This window comes from Opisthocomus hoazin, chromosome 5 (genome assembly GCF_030867145.1).
Source record: "Opisthocomus hoazin isolate bOpiHoa1 chromosome 5, bOpiHoa1.hap1, whole genome shotgun sequence".
Taxonomy (NCBI): Eukaryota; Metazoa; Chordata; class Aves; order Opisthocomiformes; family Opisthocomidae; genus Opisthocomus; species Opisthocomus hoazin.
In genome coordinates, this window is record NC_134418.1 from 50,627,801 (window position 1) to 50,644,929 (window position 17,129).

Genomic DNA, 17,129 nt, shown 5'->3' on the forward strand with positions numbered 1-17,129 from the left:
CTCTCTTAGTCTGTCCATACTAGAAATACAGGCCTGAAAACGTTGTTGGCTTTCCAGAAACGGTCTTCTGGGTATGGACCTGGACCCCCTGGACAGTCCAAGCAGCGGCTCCAACATGTAACAAGGAAGAGCACAGGCTTGCTTTCAGCCCTGTCAATTGCTATGAAGGCATGGGATAGTGAAGAAGAGCAGCCCAAGCAGACAGGCTAATTGTCAGCAGGCCATATTGTGGTGAAACAGGAGCATCCCGGCTGTCTCAAGCTTCAATTTGCAGTGTCTGTGTAGCCCACGTAGTAAAAAAAGCCTGCCTCTTTCCCCGCCCCCAACGCACAGTCTGTGTATGTGCAAACATAGCTGTTTTCCACTGAAGTCTACGGGGAAGACTTACTGTTAAAGAAAGATATTTAAAACCTACAGCCAGAGAATGCAACTTGGCCACGTTAATTTTTTTTTTTGCTATTTTGCCTCTGTATGGTTCCTTGCTTTCCATGATGATAGTGATGGGAAATCAATGTGTTAAGAGCAACGTTAGCATAATTGTGAGTTCAGTGTGAGCTTTTTAGTATCTCTCTGCCATCTATGCCTTGTCTGATGTGTCGGCAGTATTGAGCCAGGAGTTGCTGAACAAAACAGGCAAATTGTTTTTCACTAAGTCTTATAGTTGCCCCTTTTTTTAAACATATTTAATAGTCTTTGCCCTATAACTGGACCTCACAATTGTATGATCAATAAGAGAAAGCTTGTGCCCATATAGTAGCTTTGCAAGATCACAGACATAAATAATTTTCAGCAAAAATAATATTAACTATGTCAGATGCTATAACATCCACATGGGAAGGGCCGGTATGGTAGACATGAATTAAATGAAAGGCTACTTCAAAAAAATCTTGCCATGGTAGTTTGCATTTCTTAATATTTTGATGGTACCGTTTTTTTAGTAATCATTTGAAAATTTGCATTATTCCTATCATCTTAAGATCCCAGACAAGCCAGCAGTCATGCCTTGTAACTTGCCTGTAAAAGCACCAGTGTTATACCCCAGAAATGACACTCATGGCCCTGGCCAAAAAAACGCCCTAGTGAGTTATCCCTGGACAGCCCACCTCCTCTCGCCCTTGCTCTCAGGCTTGGTCCTGCATTTCCTTTTGTAGGAATCTGTGTCAAATGGGACTGCTGCTGTGTTACGCTGATCCCTCTCATGATAGCAGCCGCCTAGCAAAGAGGTAGGATGAATGAATCAACTGATCTGAACGACTGGATGGTATACCTAAAGAGACCTAGTGCATCAGCCTGGCTTCTTTGCCTTGGGGCAGAAGCAAAGGAGACATCTGTGGCTCTGAGTATTTGTTGAAATTAAGCCCTTCTCTTTCCATCTTTACTCAAGCCTGAAACAGGTGGCTTGGACTAGTCTCACCGGGACTCGCCATGGCCCAGCACTCTCTTTCGCTGTTGATTCTGGGGTTTTTTTTTGTGTTGCCTCCATGTGACTCAGAATTCCAGAATTTCATTTGGTCCAGAAAGTGGAATGTAAAATATTAATTATGTGTGCGTATATATGTTAGTACACACATTCATCTGTGTGTGTGTATAGCAGTGGCTGAACCAAAGCGAAGTAGTGCTGCTGGAAGCCTGCTCTGATCAGACTTTTAGCCTGGGATGTAATTATTCCTCCAATTTTCAATCAGTAAAATACTAGCCACATTGTGCATGGAGGCAAAACACTGGGGCGTCTCTCCATACCAAAGCCTGTCCCATGCGAAGTTAGCTTATTTTTGCAAAAGGTGAGTATAGAACCCATTCTGCAGAAGTCATTTCTCTAAGCAGCTTTGCTAGCTGAATCCTGACCTGCAGCCAGCTCTGTTTTTTGCTGTAGCCACCACACTAGTTCTTTTCCTCTGTTTAGCACACCCAGAGAGCCCGAGTAGTGTGGCTGATTCTGAATGCAGTCGCCTGGACTACTAGGGTAGTGCAGGAGTAGGTGTCAGGGATGCAGGCAGCGGCGCAGTCCTGCAGGGCTCAGACAGATTCCTGTGACTGTGTCGGTGCCAATGAAGGTACAAGTGCCAGAGTTTCTACAGTGCTTCCTTCAGGGACCAGGTGCCATAATCAATGCTTTTCAGCAGCGTGCTGAGGGCACAGAGTTGTCTGTTAACAACCTGCCTCCTTAGATCTGCTGTTTCCAGTCTGGCTCAGTCCATATGTCTCTGCACTGTTACTGCCCTGCTACGTGAGGTGAGACCAACACAGCTCCAACAAGTAGTTGTGCTTCCTCATTTTGTCTAATCAATTGCTTAGATGAGATACAGTCTGTGTTTCAACATCAGTTATTTTGAGTATAGCAGATCAAGTTTCTCCATACAGAACAGATGTTCCTTCCCAAAATTGCTTGTCATCCTCTGTGTTCACATTTTCCATGGGTGAGGAGAAGTCATTTGACTTCGTGATAAACAGGACTCAGTGAGCAAAACAGCAGTTCTGGCTTTTTATTTATTGACTGGTAATGTTCTTCCTAATGCAAAGAGCCCTGATGCTGCATATACTCCTCAAGAGTTAGTTTCCCCATCAGCTGCCCCTTCTTATTGTTTGCTTCAGAGCCTGCTGATTAACCCAGTTTCTTAGGCTTTACTTTCCTCTAGTTAATATATAGCTGCAGTTGGCTTCCTGCTTTGCATCCGTATGCCAACCACAGTTTGCCATTTATTCCGCCAAATTTATAGCTACATGCTCAACCAATAATCTGTCTAGGTAGCCAGTATGAATTATGTGCAAAATGTTATTTCTTAAATCTGGATGTGATTATCTCTCAACTGTGTGTTTTCAGAAAAGCATCTCCCTTCCGAAGAGAACTGGTAAGCAAGGAAGGAGAGCAGGGGCTTGCCAAAAGTGTCTATGCTGCTGTCCTCCTGTACCTAGCAGGCTGTCTGTCCTCCTGCATAGCCAAGCTCAGTGTGCCTCTGCGCAGTCCCCTCCTGTTGCAGGCTGCTGGGCTTCTGGTCCTTGGTGCTCGTCAGGGTCAGGAACTGGCTGGTCCAGGAGGTGACAAACCTGAGGAGTAAGGACACCTGCCCCGCGTACGTGAACTGCCAGTTCAGCAGATAGTACACAGAAACTTTCCAAAACAACACATTTTTGCATTCCAGTCCTGCTAAAGGGAAGGCTGGAAAGGAAAAGAAAACTGACTGGAGAAGAGAGTGGGCGGGAAGGTACCTTTCTAATGGAAAGAAACTTTTTTACTTTTTTCTCAGACACTTGTATTACCCATCATCTGAACTATTCAATATATCAATTTATCCTATTTACCTGAAAAATTACATAATTAAGAAAATTAACATCTCCTTTGACTTGCTGATGGTAATACCTGTCAGGTGTAAGTCACTACTTCCATTCAAAAAACCTCCAATTTTTTAAAATTGAAAGGATTAATACAATTTTAATAGTCAAAACACAAGGAGAAATTGCTGGGTCTGAGTGATGTTCTCTATTGGCCCATTGATAGCTTGTGTACAAGAGGTGGCTACCCCAATACGAATTAAGAAGAAGTATCCTGACATGCAGGAGATGTGTCCTGGCTATCCAAGCCAGAACCAAAATGATCCATTGCTGCAGTGAAGCCTGATTCCTGCATTGCTCCTGTCTGGGTGGGCTTTGAGGGAAAACCACCTCATCACCTTCAAGCTTGAGCAAGCTGTGGGGAATCTCTCCATGATTTAGTCAGGATGGCAGAGGCCTTGACCCTAGTCTGCTGGTTTTTGGTTTCCCCACAAAATCAAGTCAGTTTCTCAGCCGAACAACTTCCTTCCCATATCCAGTCCCAAACTCTTTAATTTCCCTTCATCAGGCCTACAGATGGGTTTTTCCTCCCACTCTGCTGGCACGGGGTCCACAGCCTGGTACACAGTGCCCAGGAGATGTTTGCTTTCACACTGACTCAGTTCTGCATTCGTCCCACCTCAGACCACAGCAACTGTAGATTGAGAGTTACGAAAACTGCTCACAACAAAACCTGAAGCCATGTGAAATCTGAAGGCTTTCTGGTGTGTAGCCCAGCCTGGGTCTGAGGTCAGGCTTACTGTCAGGGTCACAACCCATCCTAGCAGTCCTGCACTGCTTGTACAGGACATGCTTCACCTTCCACAGACCTTCTGGAGACAGAAAAGTCAGGGCAGGCAGCAGAAAGGATGCCTTGTGTACAGACAACCACAGGTATGCAGGCTGCGATCCTGCATTGCGTAATACCTGGCACCTCTCCAAATTATGTTTTGTGCTGGCCTCTTGCACGAGGCACTCGGAAACTGTGCCTTGTAAAAGGTTTGTCTCTGGGTTTGGTAGCAGCCTTTTTTTGGACTTTCTGATCCTCGTGCTGCGAGTCTTGTGTGGTTGTGTATGGAAACATGATGTGAGCTCAACATGGTATATGTGGAATGCAAAATCAAGGCTACTGTGTGATACATATTACCAGGGCACAGTTAGGACCCTCCCTCAGGCGTGCAGTATAGGGCTGCAGCGCTCATCTCAGTTATGCACAGAAGCAGTGTGCGGCTGACTGCAGAGGAGGAGTTGGCCCATCATCCTCCCTGTCCACCTCTTCTCTGTCACGCTGTGCTGTGATCTATTCTGTTTCTTGCAGTGAGGGGGTGGCTCTTCGTGCTTTGCCACTGGAGTTTAGTGAGGATGGGAGCGGAGGGATGCTGGGTGTGCAGAATGGTTCCTGTGGTGCACTGCCAAAAGTCCCTGCGCTAGGTGGAACAGGCAACTTGTGACTTTCCAACAGTTTCACAATACAGAACAAGACAATGCTCTTCTTTCCATACCCATTCTGCATATTCAGACATTTCCATTAGTGTCCTTTCTCACTGGGAGGAGAAAATTTTGCAGTAGGATAGGAAACAGGGAACTGAGATAGCAGGGGGGAGCGAGAGGGAAAGAACTTGTCACAAAGTTTTAGCAATGCTTGTCCAAAATGCAGTCGTCTGTGAAACTATTTCCTACCATCAAATTCCCATCGGTACTCAGACTGTGAGCCCTGAGCTGGCAAGCTGATGGTTACTTTTTTATGGGCATACAGAGGATTTAAACACATGCAACTTGGGTTCTTTCCTTCATCCTGGAGCGTTTTCTCTGCGGCAGTGTTCGGGCTTCAGAGCCAGCATCTTAAGAGAGTAGATTGAGCTCAGCTTCTGTTGAGATGCTGAAAATCTCATCCTCCTGTTCTCAAACAATTGCTTTTTGAGGGTTACATAAATCACAAAATGGCAGTCATGAAAACATGATGTACACCATATATACTTTCACTGGTTGCTTTTGTTTCTAATAGTAGTTCAGACTATTCTTGTGTTTATTAAATTTTCCAGTTGAAACAAATGCAATTCTTCTGTCAGTTCAGAGTGGAAACACAGCCACAAAATCAGCACTGGAATATCTGGTGTTTTGCTCTTCATGCTGGTAACTATGATGACCTGAAAACAACATCATGTTTCTGTGCTGTTTTAAATTCCTGCTGCTGCTCCTCCATGGACTTCAGGATTAAAATACATGAATTTCAACAGGGGAAAAAGATCTGGAAACATTGTTTTTTCTAGCTGGCTGTGAATGTCAAAGGAGGAAATGTCAGTAGGGCTCCATTTTAGGAAGTTACAAACAGCTGGACTGTATTTATGCTGTAGTAGGAGCAGCCACTTGGCTTTGTGAAAGCTGGGAGCTGACTCAGGCTGTTCAGACTCCACGATTTGTGGGCCATAGCTGTATGCCAGTTTCTCAATGTTTTTTTTCTTCAGTTTCCAAAGCTGTTCCTAAAAAGGCATTTAAAAATGTGAAGAGGTAGCAACTAGTTTCAGAACTCAGAGGAGACAAGCAAGTGGGCTCTCTTTATGCAGAGAGAGATAAGGACTGCTGCTGCTTGTTTGATTGCTGCTCTGGTTTGGAAATGCTCTAAGTGGTGCAAAGCAAAAGATATGCAGTTGTGCTGCTCAGCATGCGTTATCGAGGTGCCCTGCTCACACATGCAAGGAGCAAATCTCTGTTGTAATTTCTTTATCAGATAAACAGATCTGACACCCGTATCCCTTCTGCATACCAAGTACTCCCCTAGGTCTGGACACAAACACCATGGTGGTCGGTGTAGTTTATTCAAGAGGCATAAGGTTTTTTAAAGCCTACCAAATACTGAATGTAAGCTTTTCCCCTCTTTTGAAGCTTTAATTGGGAAAATTTAAGGACTTTGGGGGCTATATTATATTGGCTGACATGCTAAGTTTCCAAGGTACTTTTCAGGAGTATTTTATGTTAGCCATGCAAGAAAGTTTTGGTTTCCATCTGTTTTTCACAGAAACCAATTTTTTCAAAGTCTGCTTTTCTTCGGGACATTCTGGTTGCAAACCAGTTGTTTCTAAGATCACTACTAAGCTGGGGTTTCTTGGGGCTTTTACTTTATAGCATTCTTAATGCTGCTGAAGAAATTAATCTCTCTCTCCCAGTCTTAGCCTTTGTCATCTAGAAGGTGCTGCTCTGCTCTCCCCTGAGACTAGCATTTTGGTGAACAAATCTAAACAAAAGCCAGCTCTCCTGAAAGACTGGGCATTACATGTTGCTGCAGACAGGCTGGGATTTCCCACGCCAGCCAGAGATATTGCCAGGGATTGCGCTGATGTCTCAGCTTATGCTCTTAGGTACGTGTCGGAGGTTACACGGGGAGGCAGTGATACTGCTGCTCAGTGACATGAAACGGCAGCCTGACCACATGTTCTTAACTCAGCCCAGGATGGAAGAATTGTGGTCAAAAGCTTTGTTTGACAGGGTAGGCAAGTAGAAAATGTCACCTATGTGCAACAAATTACAGCCTGTCACGGTTGTGCTCCACACAGACCCTGACAGCTTTTGAAAGCTGAAATCATGTACCCTCCCACCTGTACAAATTTGAGCAAGTTGCTTCTGCTGTGCCACCACCAGCCAAGTGCTCTCTCCAGAATTAATTGCGTTCATTTTAATGTGGGACGTGAAAATGGTGAAAGTTCTCCCCTTTCTGCCCTGCTTGTTTGTTATCTCTAAGAGGGTGAGAAGCACTACCTCCTACCAACGCAAAAGATTTCTCAGCTAGATGAAATGATTTACATGATGAATAACCACATAATGACAGGCATGAGACAAGTGCTAAATTTACTACAGCTCTGTACTGGCTGATCTTGCACAAAATGAAGCTATTTAGTAATAACTGTTGCTTCATGTCCTGCTTCTGGATTAGTGCAAAACATCATTGTTGTCCCTCAGTTCTTACAAAATAAACCATATAGCTTTGGCAACGGTACTCAGAAATGCTGCCACCTGTGGTATTTCCACACTGGAACTATCAGTTGTTTGCCAGGAACAGTTCCCTGGGGGTCACGCAGTGCCTCTGCTGGGAGACAAGTGTTCCAGGTACCTGCAAAACCTTTGCCTTGAAAAGCCACAGTGATAACTGACCTGCACAGGAAGGTCTTTAACAAACTGCAGGAAGACTGTGTTTCTAATGGCTCTGGCCTTCTCCATTAGCGTGACAGATAACTGCTGCTGAAATTAGTAAAACAGGTTGTTTACAAGTCCTGACATAATCTGTATTTTTCTGAAAGTCTGATAGACAGTAATATGCCATTATGCAGACTGCAGGTGCTGCAAGGTTCTTTTTTTTTTTTGACAGACAACAGCTCTAGGGGATTTTTCAGTATAATGTTCTTTTTTCAGTTACAGGTCTCTTGATGAATGGTTGGTAGAGAAAGTAGATCTTTGCAGGCTTAAAATTTGATCCAGTGTATGTGGACAGGAAAGCAGGACCCAGCATACCCAGTCGCACATTCAGTGGTGTGAGCCACACAGCTTGTCTCTGTCTCGCCTTCTCACTCTGTCAGATGGAAGTAGTTTTTTCTTCACAGTCAGGGGAGCTGCAAGATGCACTGTTAGTTTGTATCAGTGTTTGGAATCCAAGGCACATGGCTACCTGAGGGCCTTGTTTGGGATCCCCTGGAGTCAACAACAGTGGCCTTTTGAAGCAGTTCTAATTACTAAGTAATAGTGACGTATTATAATCCGGATGTATCAGCTACTACATAATGCTCAAGCTGAAACTCCTAAATAGCATCCACTTACAGCTCGAGTCCTACATCTGCATTCAAGGTCTTCAGTAAACTGTCTGGTTTCCAGAGGCACTGAGCTGCAGATATGATGGGAGATGACATAGGCTATCTAAATCTGCAGAAGACCATGCTGCTGAAATCCTAATCACTGAAGGCTTTTTTTGCTTGAAAAGTCTTTCCAGAGTTAGTAAAAAATAATGGTCACACAGCTCCAAAAAGAAAAACTAGGACAGTCCTTTCAGGTGGATGCATATGTGGGTTTATGGACATGCAGAACTACTAATGATATACTACCTTCTTGTCCAACTCTCCTCCTAGGATATTAGAATGTCCATTAAGCAGACAAAGTTAAACTTCTAGCTGTTGCTGCTCTCAGCTCAAAAATGTAATTAGACAGGTCTATGTGATGATGTGATGACCAGTTTCCAGCTAACTTGGGGATGTTTCTCATGGTGTTTCTAAACATGCCACAGAAGTGTTAGTGAGCACAGGACAATCGGCAACATGGACTGGGACAACAGGTATCTGTTTTGTTGCTGCTTGACTAGGGACACACCAAACATTAGCTGGGTATCAAAAATGAGGAGAAAGATAACTGCTTTGAAAGAGTTAAAAATATTCTGCCTTCTAAAAGGGCTGCTTGGAATGTTTTCCTGTGGTTGAATGACACCTCATTGTCATTTTAAAGAAACATGGAATAGGAGAGGGTCTGAGAGTCTTACAGCACATTGCAGACGAGGCAGAATCTATCCAACGCTATGGCTGACCAAACAAGGCGCTGCCAAAATAAGTCTGTCGCCTGTCAGCAGAGTTGATGCAGTGCTCTGTAGCAGACATGGAATTTCATCCCATGATGTCCCTTACTTCCCAATGCTAGTCATGGCACTGCCCATACTGGAGCTATAGCTCCTTTTTTTTTTTTTCCTTTTTTTCTCTTTTTGGCTTGAAAAGTATCAGGCATCTGGTCCCTGAAAAGGATTCTGGAACAAGTTTGGTGTAGCAGACAGCAGTAGCAGGTGACTCAGCTGAACCACCTGAGAGAGTAAATGAAACTAGAAAGGTCCCAGAAGGGATACTAATGAGTAGAAAAGGAGTGAGAATTTCTGATAATGGTGCACAAACCCTTTTTAATTGGACTATCTGTGGCTCTTGTATACCTTTACAAACAAGTTTCTGATGGAGAATGCCTACTGACGCACACTGATTTTATGGGTTTTTTTGGACTTAGTTCAGACCAAAAAGGCAAAAGGCCATATTCTGCACCCTGTCTTTGCGACTTCTGTTGCAACAGGATATACTCTGGAGAGCAAATATATAACTTTGTGGAATCATTAACACCTTTTTTGGGAGTTTTTTGTTCAGATCTCTTCCTTCCTGCACACATTACATATTCTTACACCCTACAGAACAGGGCATGAAAGGTTTCTGGGAAACTGAGCTCTCCCTTTTCACAAGAGGAGGACAGACATGCCCCGAGGTCCTCCTACGCAATACCAAATGCTGTGCATTCAACAGATCTGCTGGTTAATGATCTTGCCCATAAGTAATGTTTTAACCATAGAGTGGCCTTTGTTTGCTTCAAAAGCCACAAAGCCAAAGAGGAAGTGTAGGAGAACGTGGGCAGGATGGTGGCCAGGAGCCTCATGACCTCATCTTTTTCCACCACGCGGGGATTGGTGGCCGTGCCTGGGACAGGGTTTAAATTCCCTGAGGCCAGGTCGGAGATGTCAGGCGTCGGGGGACGAGGGGAGAAAGCCAGAGCTGCTGGGAGCCAACTGGCTGGAGCTGCTGCTGGGATCACTGAGAGCACTCTTCTCGCAGCTGACCTCCAGCATCAGAATAGGTAACGTTTTGCTTTTTTACCTGACACGTAACATTCTGTCTGCAGCTTTAGTCAAGAAAGCATTGGACAGGACTTTGAAAACTGCTTCACTGGACAGGGACATTTGCTGTTTCTCTGTGGCAAAAGGTGTGCTTTTATAGGAGAAAGGTTGCTTTAGTGATGCAAGGTATTATACATAATCATAATTTTAAACCTGTGTGCTGATAGAGGTGACTGAAAACCCTGCCACTGAATCAACTGCTGGAAACTCAAAGCTGGTACTTAAACACAAAAAGCTTCCTCCCTCGTGTAACCACTGTTTGGCAGTGTCCCTGTTTCTCCTGGCAGGCTTGTAGTTTGTGCTGCACGCTGCTGAATGGGAAGGACATGCACCCTTCTCTGTGGGACTCTTGAAATTGAGTGTCCAGTCTGAGGGCCAGTCTTACTAATGTATTTTAAATGCACCTTTAGTAGCCTTTCTTTCCTGCTATGGTTTACAAAAGTTTTAAATGCCTGTTGTTCATCAGTAAATCAGTTTAATTTCTCAGGGATGTTCCTTATCCTGGGAACTGGTCTGTCAGCACCAAAATTTGCTGTAGCTCTGGGCTCTCCTAATTTCAGCAGGAATCACTAATTTATTAAATTGCTAAAACTGCAGTGTGAGCAGATATTTCACTTCATCTCCTGCTTGAAAATGCAGGTTATTCTGCTCAGACTTCTGGAGGGGGATATAAAGGTCTATCAATAAAAGCAGTTTATGCTCATATAAACTGAGTTTACTCACAGCCACTCCAGTTAATAACCCTGAAAACTAGTTTTAAAATACCTGAAAAGAGAATCCAAGCTGAGTGTGTCTTGTCATGTCTCTTCTGATGAAATGATGTTAAATGAACAAAGATAAACCAAAGCTGATCTTTATAGCACATCGTTTTTCACAAAGCTTTTCCTTTGCCAGTGCAAGTCAGGATGGCAGATGACAGAACGAGTCTGCATGCCTTCGCATTGTGCCTACTATCACTATTGCTCAGCACTTTTCAGGACCTGGTTTTAAAATTCTTGTAGCTTTTGAGTTGCTAAGTCATTACAAAACCAGCTGGGTGTGGGGTGGTGGTGGGGGACAGAGGAAAAAGACTGGCATGGGCAGGTTGAATCCTTAGCAGAGAGCTTGTCTTGGCACGGCGAAGTACACCAGGAGAAAAAAAAAGCCTGTGGCATTTTTGTGGTATTTTACCTTGTTGACTCACTGTTCCAAATTATTTTCTAGGTAAAATCTCACAATGAAGGTGACAGTTCTGTGTTTATGCCTTATCAGCATCACCGCTGCATGGCCAGTGAGTAAATCACAAATGCCTATCAGCAATCACTTGCATGTTTTCTTTGCGTATTAGCAAGAAATTAATACTGACAAATGCTTTCTCTTTTCTCCCTTCCAGGTGAGTAAATCCAAGCAGCATGCCATTTCTGTGAGCTCAGAAGAAAAATCTGTAAGCTCCTTTTGTCTTTCTATTCATTGTCTCTAATAAATCCTTTTTTAATTTTTTCCTCTTTAATACACATTGTCTGATACTCGATTCGTGATTGTAGCCGTTTGCAGAACATGTCCACACCTGGCTGTTATGAGCCAGTTTCTCAGGTAGCCAAAGCACAGAGCCACTGACATCATCAGACTTTCGCCATGTTAGATGTCCTGGTTGCGGACTTTTGTTAGCTGTATCTCTGGACCAGCATTGGAAACCTTTTTTCTTACTGAAAAATGTGTAAGCTGTCAGTTAAAAAGAGAAAAGGAGTGTAGTGTGGCACAACTACTATAATCCGCATTCATTAGTGTGGATCAAATGACAGTATTTGATGTTGGAAGAGCACTTTAATCTCATTCCCATGATTTTCTGGAGTGGTGTGAGTGAACACTATTAGTGTTGTGTATAGCTATTTATTTGATTTATACTCCATTGCCAGCTACTACCTATGTGAAATCAATTCTTTGCTCTGAGAATCAGATACTGCATTTAGTTTAGAGTCTTCATGATGTGGGAGATAAATCACACTTGGGAGAAGGACCTGAGAATTAGCAGAGCAGATAGTCGTTAGATGTAACTCCAAATTTCACTCAATAAAAACGAGCTGGAGAAACTGATCTGAAATTCCCCAGGCTCTGCCAGTGGGAGAGGCACATCTGTATTATATAATTTGGGTATAATGTTCATATGGGATCATGGCTTGTTCTGAATCCTCTTGCTACTGCAATGAATTGCAGAGGATACATCCTGTAAAAAAGGAGTATGTATTGCATTTGCCATGTCTGCCTGCAAATGGAGGCTGTGATGAAGGCAGCTTTGCCTGCTCCTGTATGCTCCTTTGTGGATTAACCCCCCTATTTTTTTCTCTTGAAGGACGCCAGGGGCCATCAGACACACAGATACCACCACCACCACAGGAATTCTCAGTCTTGGGAGGGTCTGCATCACCCACAGAATGACCTGGCATCACCTCAGCAGGTATGGGCAACTAACTGGAAGAGAAAGCAGAGCATCTTTCAACGGCATGCTGATCAGCTCTGCTGTGTATGCCTTTGTGTGCTAATGGTGAGTTTTATGTTGTTTTCAGACTCTGTACTCTTCAGAAGAAAGCGTGGATGTCCCAGTACAACCAGTAAGTGTTTTGAACAGCAAAATCCAGTTGAGTGCTGCAGGGCACCCAGTGTGTACCAGCACTCATTTTTCTCAATCAAATGTGGCTCTTGTGGCAACATCTCTCCCTAAATAAAGCAAGTCCTCTGGCCAAGGTGAGGCGAATTCAGAGCAATTTGTCCACATAGCTCCTCAATAGTGCATAGGCCCTGGGTAAGCAGGACAGATACCAGTCTGCATATCTCACATACATGTTTGTTTCCCTGATGCAAATTAAATGTTTTCCAGCACTTTCCTGATGTGTCAAGCAAGAGCCATGAAGATGTGGATGATGATGATGATAATGATTCCAGTGACACGGATGAATCCGATGAGGTTGTCACAAGTTTTCCCACAGACATTCCAGTAACTGTACCCTTCCCACCTTTCCCTTTCACCCGGGGAGACAATGCCGGCAGAGGCGACAGCGTGGCCTACAGGGTGAGGCCAAAAGCCACAGCAGTGAAGTCTAGCAGACTCCGGAAAGCTGCAAAAAAGGTAAATAGCGCTGAGCAGTGGTACCCAGGTTTTTGGAAAAGGGTAGTGAACTTGAAAATGGACATGTTATTTTATGGGAGTTCAGTTTTGAACAGGATTGGTGGAGGGAAAGTAGGCATAAGTGAAGGAATGTATTTCCTTTTTCTGGATACCCCAAATTAGGGGGTATTGATAGCCAGAGGGCTGTCGATGTGCTGAGGGAGGAGCATAGCCTGCTGCTGCAAGCTCTGCAATACTGAAATTTGCACTATCATGATGTACGTGAAATCTGAGGCCAGGTTCAAACATGAGTTTCTCTAAATGCGAAAGGTTCATGTAACTCCATAAAATACCACAGTGTCTTCAGGCAGAGACGTATCATGCAGGCTTTGACTGTCCCCACAGCCTATGCAGCTTGCTTTGGGGCAGCATGGCAGAGCCTGTTGACAGATCAGTTCCTCAGGAGCGACAATGGCTCTTTCTTGTTTTGGTCTCTAACACAGCTCATTGTGTATGATGCCACCGAGGAGCGTGATGAGAGTGCCCTGGATGCAGACAGCCAGCAAGCAGGACTCTCCTGGGAGGACCCTGTTGCCCGCCTCTCCCTGGGGAAGCATGCTATCAGGGGGGAGTGGGCTGACAAGAGCCACAGGCAGGACAGCAGCGAGCTGGACAGCAAGCAGCATGACCAGAGCATAGAAAACGACAGCCGGCAGAAATTTGATAGCCATGAGGTGGAAGGGGATGATAGCAAGGCTGGTGCCAGAGTGGATAGCCACCAGAGCGTGGAAAGCAGGGAGAGCCAGGTCCGCATTTCAGCTGAGGTCCCCGACGATAACAGCAATCAAACAGCGGAGAGTGCCGAGGATGCTCAAGATCGTCACAGCATCGAAAATAACGAAGTCACCCTTTAAAGGGAGGCAAATGTAATGTTTCCCTTCTTTTTCCACTCCTGCCTAAGGCGAGGGGGGAGTAGCTTCATTTTGGGTACCTGTTTGTAAATGTAGTGCGCGTGGTGACTTTTTGGGTTTGGGGCAGCTTCTTTGCCTGGTGGCCTCCTCTCAGATGCCCGCCGTGCCAGCCTTCTGCCATGCACGCCAGGCCGGCCTCGCAGCATGCAGCCGGCCGAGGTGTGAGAGCGCGAGACGAACGCTGCCGGACACACAGGGCAAGCGTCGCCTCTCCGGCGTGCTGCGCTCTGCACCACCAGCCTGTATTTTGCTGTAACTGGATTTGAATAAAAACACAAAACCCTGTACATGTGGGGGCTGCGTTACCGTTTGCTGGGTCGGGGCAGGGGGCAGCTTCGTGGCTGCGTGCGCAGCTTTAATGCCTCTCCTTCTTAACATTCCCCGAAATAGCTGTTCCCCCGCCATTCACCAAGCGGGTAAAACCCCTTCGCGGGGCCTCCTTCTGCTTTTACCGAGGGCAAGCGGCGAGCGGCCCGACACGCCCGGCGTCACCGCCGCGCCGCTACCTCAGAGGCGCCGCCGGGCTCCCCGCCTGACGGCGCGGCTCCAGGCTCCCGGCCTGGGGGCGGGCGGTACCTCCCCGCTGAGGGCACGGGGAGGCGGGGGGGCTGAGGGAGGCAGGCGCCGGCCGCCGCTCCCGCTGGGAGCCGGGCAACTACAGCTCCCTCCGTACCCCGGGCTTTCCGGGTCGGCGGGGAAGGGGCGGAGGCGGCGGCGCCCCGCCCCGGGCGGCGGCGGGCCGATGGCGGGCCGCGGAGGCTGCCGGCGCGGGCGGGAGCAGCTGGAGCTGGAGCGGCTGGGCGAGGCGGCGCGCGCCGGCTCCTGCCCGCCGCCGCCGTCGCCGCCGCTCTCCGCCTGCTCGCGGCAGGCCTGGAGCCGGGACAACCCGGGCTTCGAGCCCGAGGAGGAGGAGGGGGCGGCGGCGGCAGGGCCGGTGATGGAGATGGACGTGGAGTGGGGCGGCCCCGCGGCCGGCGCGTCGTCGTCGTCGGGCAGCGGCGCGGCGGGTCAGGGTGGCGGCGGGCGGCGGCAGCAGCAGCAGCGGCGGCGGCGGCTTCCGGCGGGGCACGGCGGGGCGGCGGGGCCGAGCCGGCACCAGGCGCCGCCCGAGGGCGCCGCGCCCCGCCGAGCGGCCTGGGCCAAGCGCCTGGCGCGGCGGCTGCGAGGTGAGAGCTCCGGCCCCCTCCCCTGCACCCCCCGGCGACGGCCCGGCTCGCCGGGGCTCGCTTGGCTCCGGGGGCTCTGCTGCCTTTCCCTTCAGGCTGCCGCCGAGAGGAGCACTTACGAGTTGCTTGTAGTCCCTGCTGCTTCTCTGCCCGCCGTCCCGTTGCTGCCTGTCCTCTTTTTCCCTCTGCCCGGGTTCTTCTCCCGCCTCCCGCCTGTCCATCCGTGCTTGTCCTCGTCTGTGACCCCGCCTCTCCATGCACAGCCATGTTCTGGTCTCTGTCCGGGTTGTGGCCCCCACCACACCACGGGTGCATGCACAGCTTTGGAGCATGGAGCTCTCTGCCCGCCCGCAGGCCTTAGTCTGGCTGCTTTCGATGTGGAAGACTCTCCCAAGTAGTGTTTGGATCCATGTGGCTCTTCTGACTCAACACCAGGTCTTTGGAGAGTTGGAGCAGAATACATGGCTTTCTCTCATTTTCAGCATCCTCTGTCCCGTAGAAGAGGTGGTTGGGATGGCATTTGTGCCGAGTGGGGTTGTCGGGAGGGTGTTTCAGTCGTTTTTGCTTTTCTGCAGTACAGTGCAGTGCCCTGGAGCTGCCCTCGGTTGTTGAGAGCTGCCTCGATGCACAGCTGGTGACCGGGGAAGTAGTTTGGAGCATAAGCGGAGCACATGAAAATCAGCATTTGGAGTGTCGTTCTAAGCTTGCTGCATTAACTCTGTGCTGAGCAGGGTTGATTTGACACGGCAGAGAAAGTGGTGGATGGGGAGTTCTTTGGATTCAAGGTTGTGGGAGCACGTGAGGAACCCCCCTTCCTTTTCAGAGAAGCTTAGAATGTCAGCTTCAAATCATGAGGATTTAAAACATAAGAGTTTTTTTAAGTGTCAGATGAAATCTTTGTAGTTATAAAGCTGCAGGAAAAGTAAGCCATATTTAGAAAATATTATAAATATTTCTACTATTTAGAGAATATTAGAAAATATTGTTTTAAAAGAAGTAACCTAGTGGTGGGCTTGGCAGTGTTAGGTTTATGGTTGGACTTGGTGATCTTTAGGGTCTTTTCCAACGTAAACGATTCTATGATTTTAAAATGTGAATTTTCTGAAGTGATAGTACTGTCATTGGCTGGCACAGCATCAGCAGAGGTGTCAGAACGAACTTGATTTTAAGCAGGGACTCGTAAATTAGCGTATTGTATGTCCTGTACATCTTGACTTTGGCTGCCATGTGCATTCAGAAATCACTTACTATGGTGATTTCTCTGACTTCAGCTGTCTTGCACCAAGATAAAGTGTTACTTGGATGCAAGTCAGGCTTGCAGAGATTATGGAGTAGAGCATGTTTTCTTTTCAACAGATTTTATTGGGAGAGTGTTCAGTGAACTAAGTCACTTCATAACAAGAAGCCAGGATGACTGGGAAAAAATATCAATGATAATTATGTGTTATGCATGAATTGCACTGTTCGGAGTCTTCAGTGGTGTGTTTAGTTTAGTCTGTTGCTGAGATATGTAAATGCCTAGGAAAGGAGCTGCTTCACATGGAGAAAATGAAGTCTTTTTATAAGAATTTTTATCTAAGCAGACTGTTCAGATGCTTCCATCACACACTAGTTGTTGCCGAGAAGGAACCTGCGTGTTTGAACGTGAGGTGAGTGTGAAAGTGACTTCGTGATGACCTAGCGTAAGTTGCTACTGCTTCATCTCCATCATGGTTTCTGCAGTAATGCTGAAAACAGATTGTCCACACTAGGTCTGATTTTGGTGCTGGCTTCTGAGCCATTTTGAACCTGAAGGTAGAGCTTAATAACCTGTGATTTGTGTAAGGTCAGAGTATTTGCATATGGAAAGAAAGTCCATCAGACAGACTTACTGACTTTATTTCCTCTCCAGCCTCCGCGATGAGATGCCATTCTAATGAAGGCTG

General features: G+C 46.7%; 2 protein-coding genes across 3 annotated transcripts in view; both read left to right on the forward strand.

Annotated features, from left to right (window-relative positions):
- The first annotated feature begins 9,843 nt into the window (after window positions 1–9,843).
- On the forward strand, window positions 9,844–14,323 carry SPP1 (secreted phosphoprotein 1). The gene is made up of 7 exons (XM_009932280.2): window positions 9,844–9,945; window positions 11,189–11,255; window positions 11,358–11,408; window positions 12,315–12,419; window positions 12,529–12,573; window positions 12,840–13,088; window positions 13,571–14,323. The coding sequence occupies exons 2-7, from the start codon at window positions 11,202–11,204 to the stop codon at window positions 13,979–13,981; spliced, it is 915 nt and encodes a 304-aa protein (XP_009930582.2). The 5' UTR covers window positions 9,844–9,945; window positions 11,189–11,201; the 3' UTR covers window positions 13,982–14,323.
- A 457-nt stretch (window positions 14,324–14,780) lies between these two features.
- Window positions 14,781–17,129, forward strand: part of PKD2 (polycystin 2, transient receptor potential cation channel) — a 36,806-nt gene continuing 34,457 nt past the window's right edge. The window contains exon 1 of one of the 2 annotated variants that reach the window (XM_075421243.1): window positions 14,781–15,204. In XM_075421243.1, the coding sequence (XP_075277358.1) occupies window positions 14,781–15,204 (424 nt within the window). Of the gene's footprint in view, window positions 15,205–16,806; window positions 16,854–17,129 lie in introns of those variants that run through there. The other variant, XM_075421244.1, reaches the window with a different exon arrangement.

What these genes read in the sequence shown, in the direction of transcription:
- SPP1 (XM_009932280.2), top strand. Translation starts at nt 11,202, where the DNA reads ATGAAGGTGACAGTTCTGTGTTTATGCCTTATCAGCATCACCGCTGCA. An exon ending in GCATCACCGCTGCATGGCCA is followed by an intron (nt 11,256 to 11,357) that starts GTGAGTAAATCA and finishes TCTCCCTTCCAG; the next exon opens with GTGAGTAAATCCAAGCAGCA. An exon ending in TCCGGAAAGCTGCAAAAAAG is followed by an intron (nt 13,089 to 13,570) that starts GTAAATAGCGCT and finishes TCTCTAACACAG; the next exon opens with CTCATTGTGTATGATGCCAC.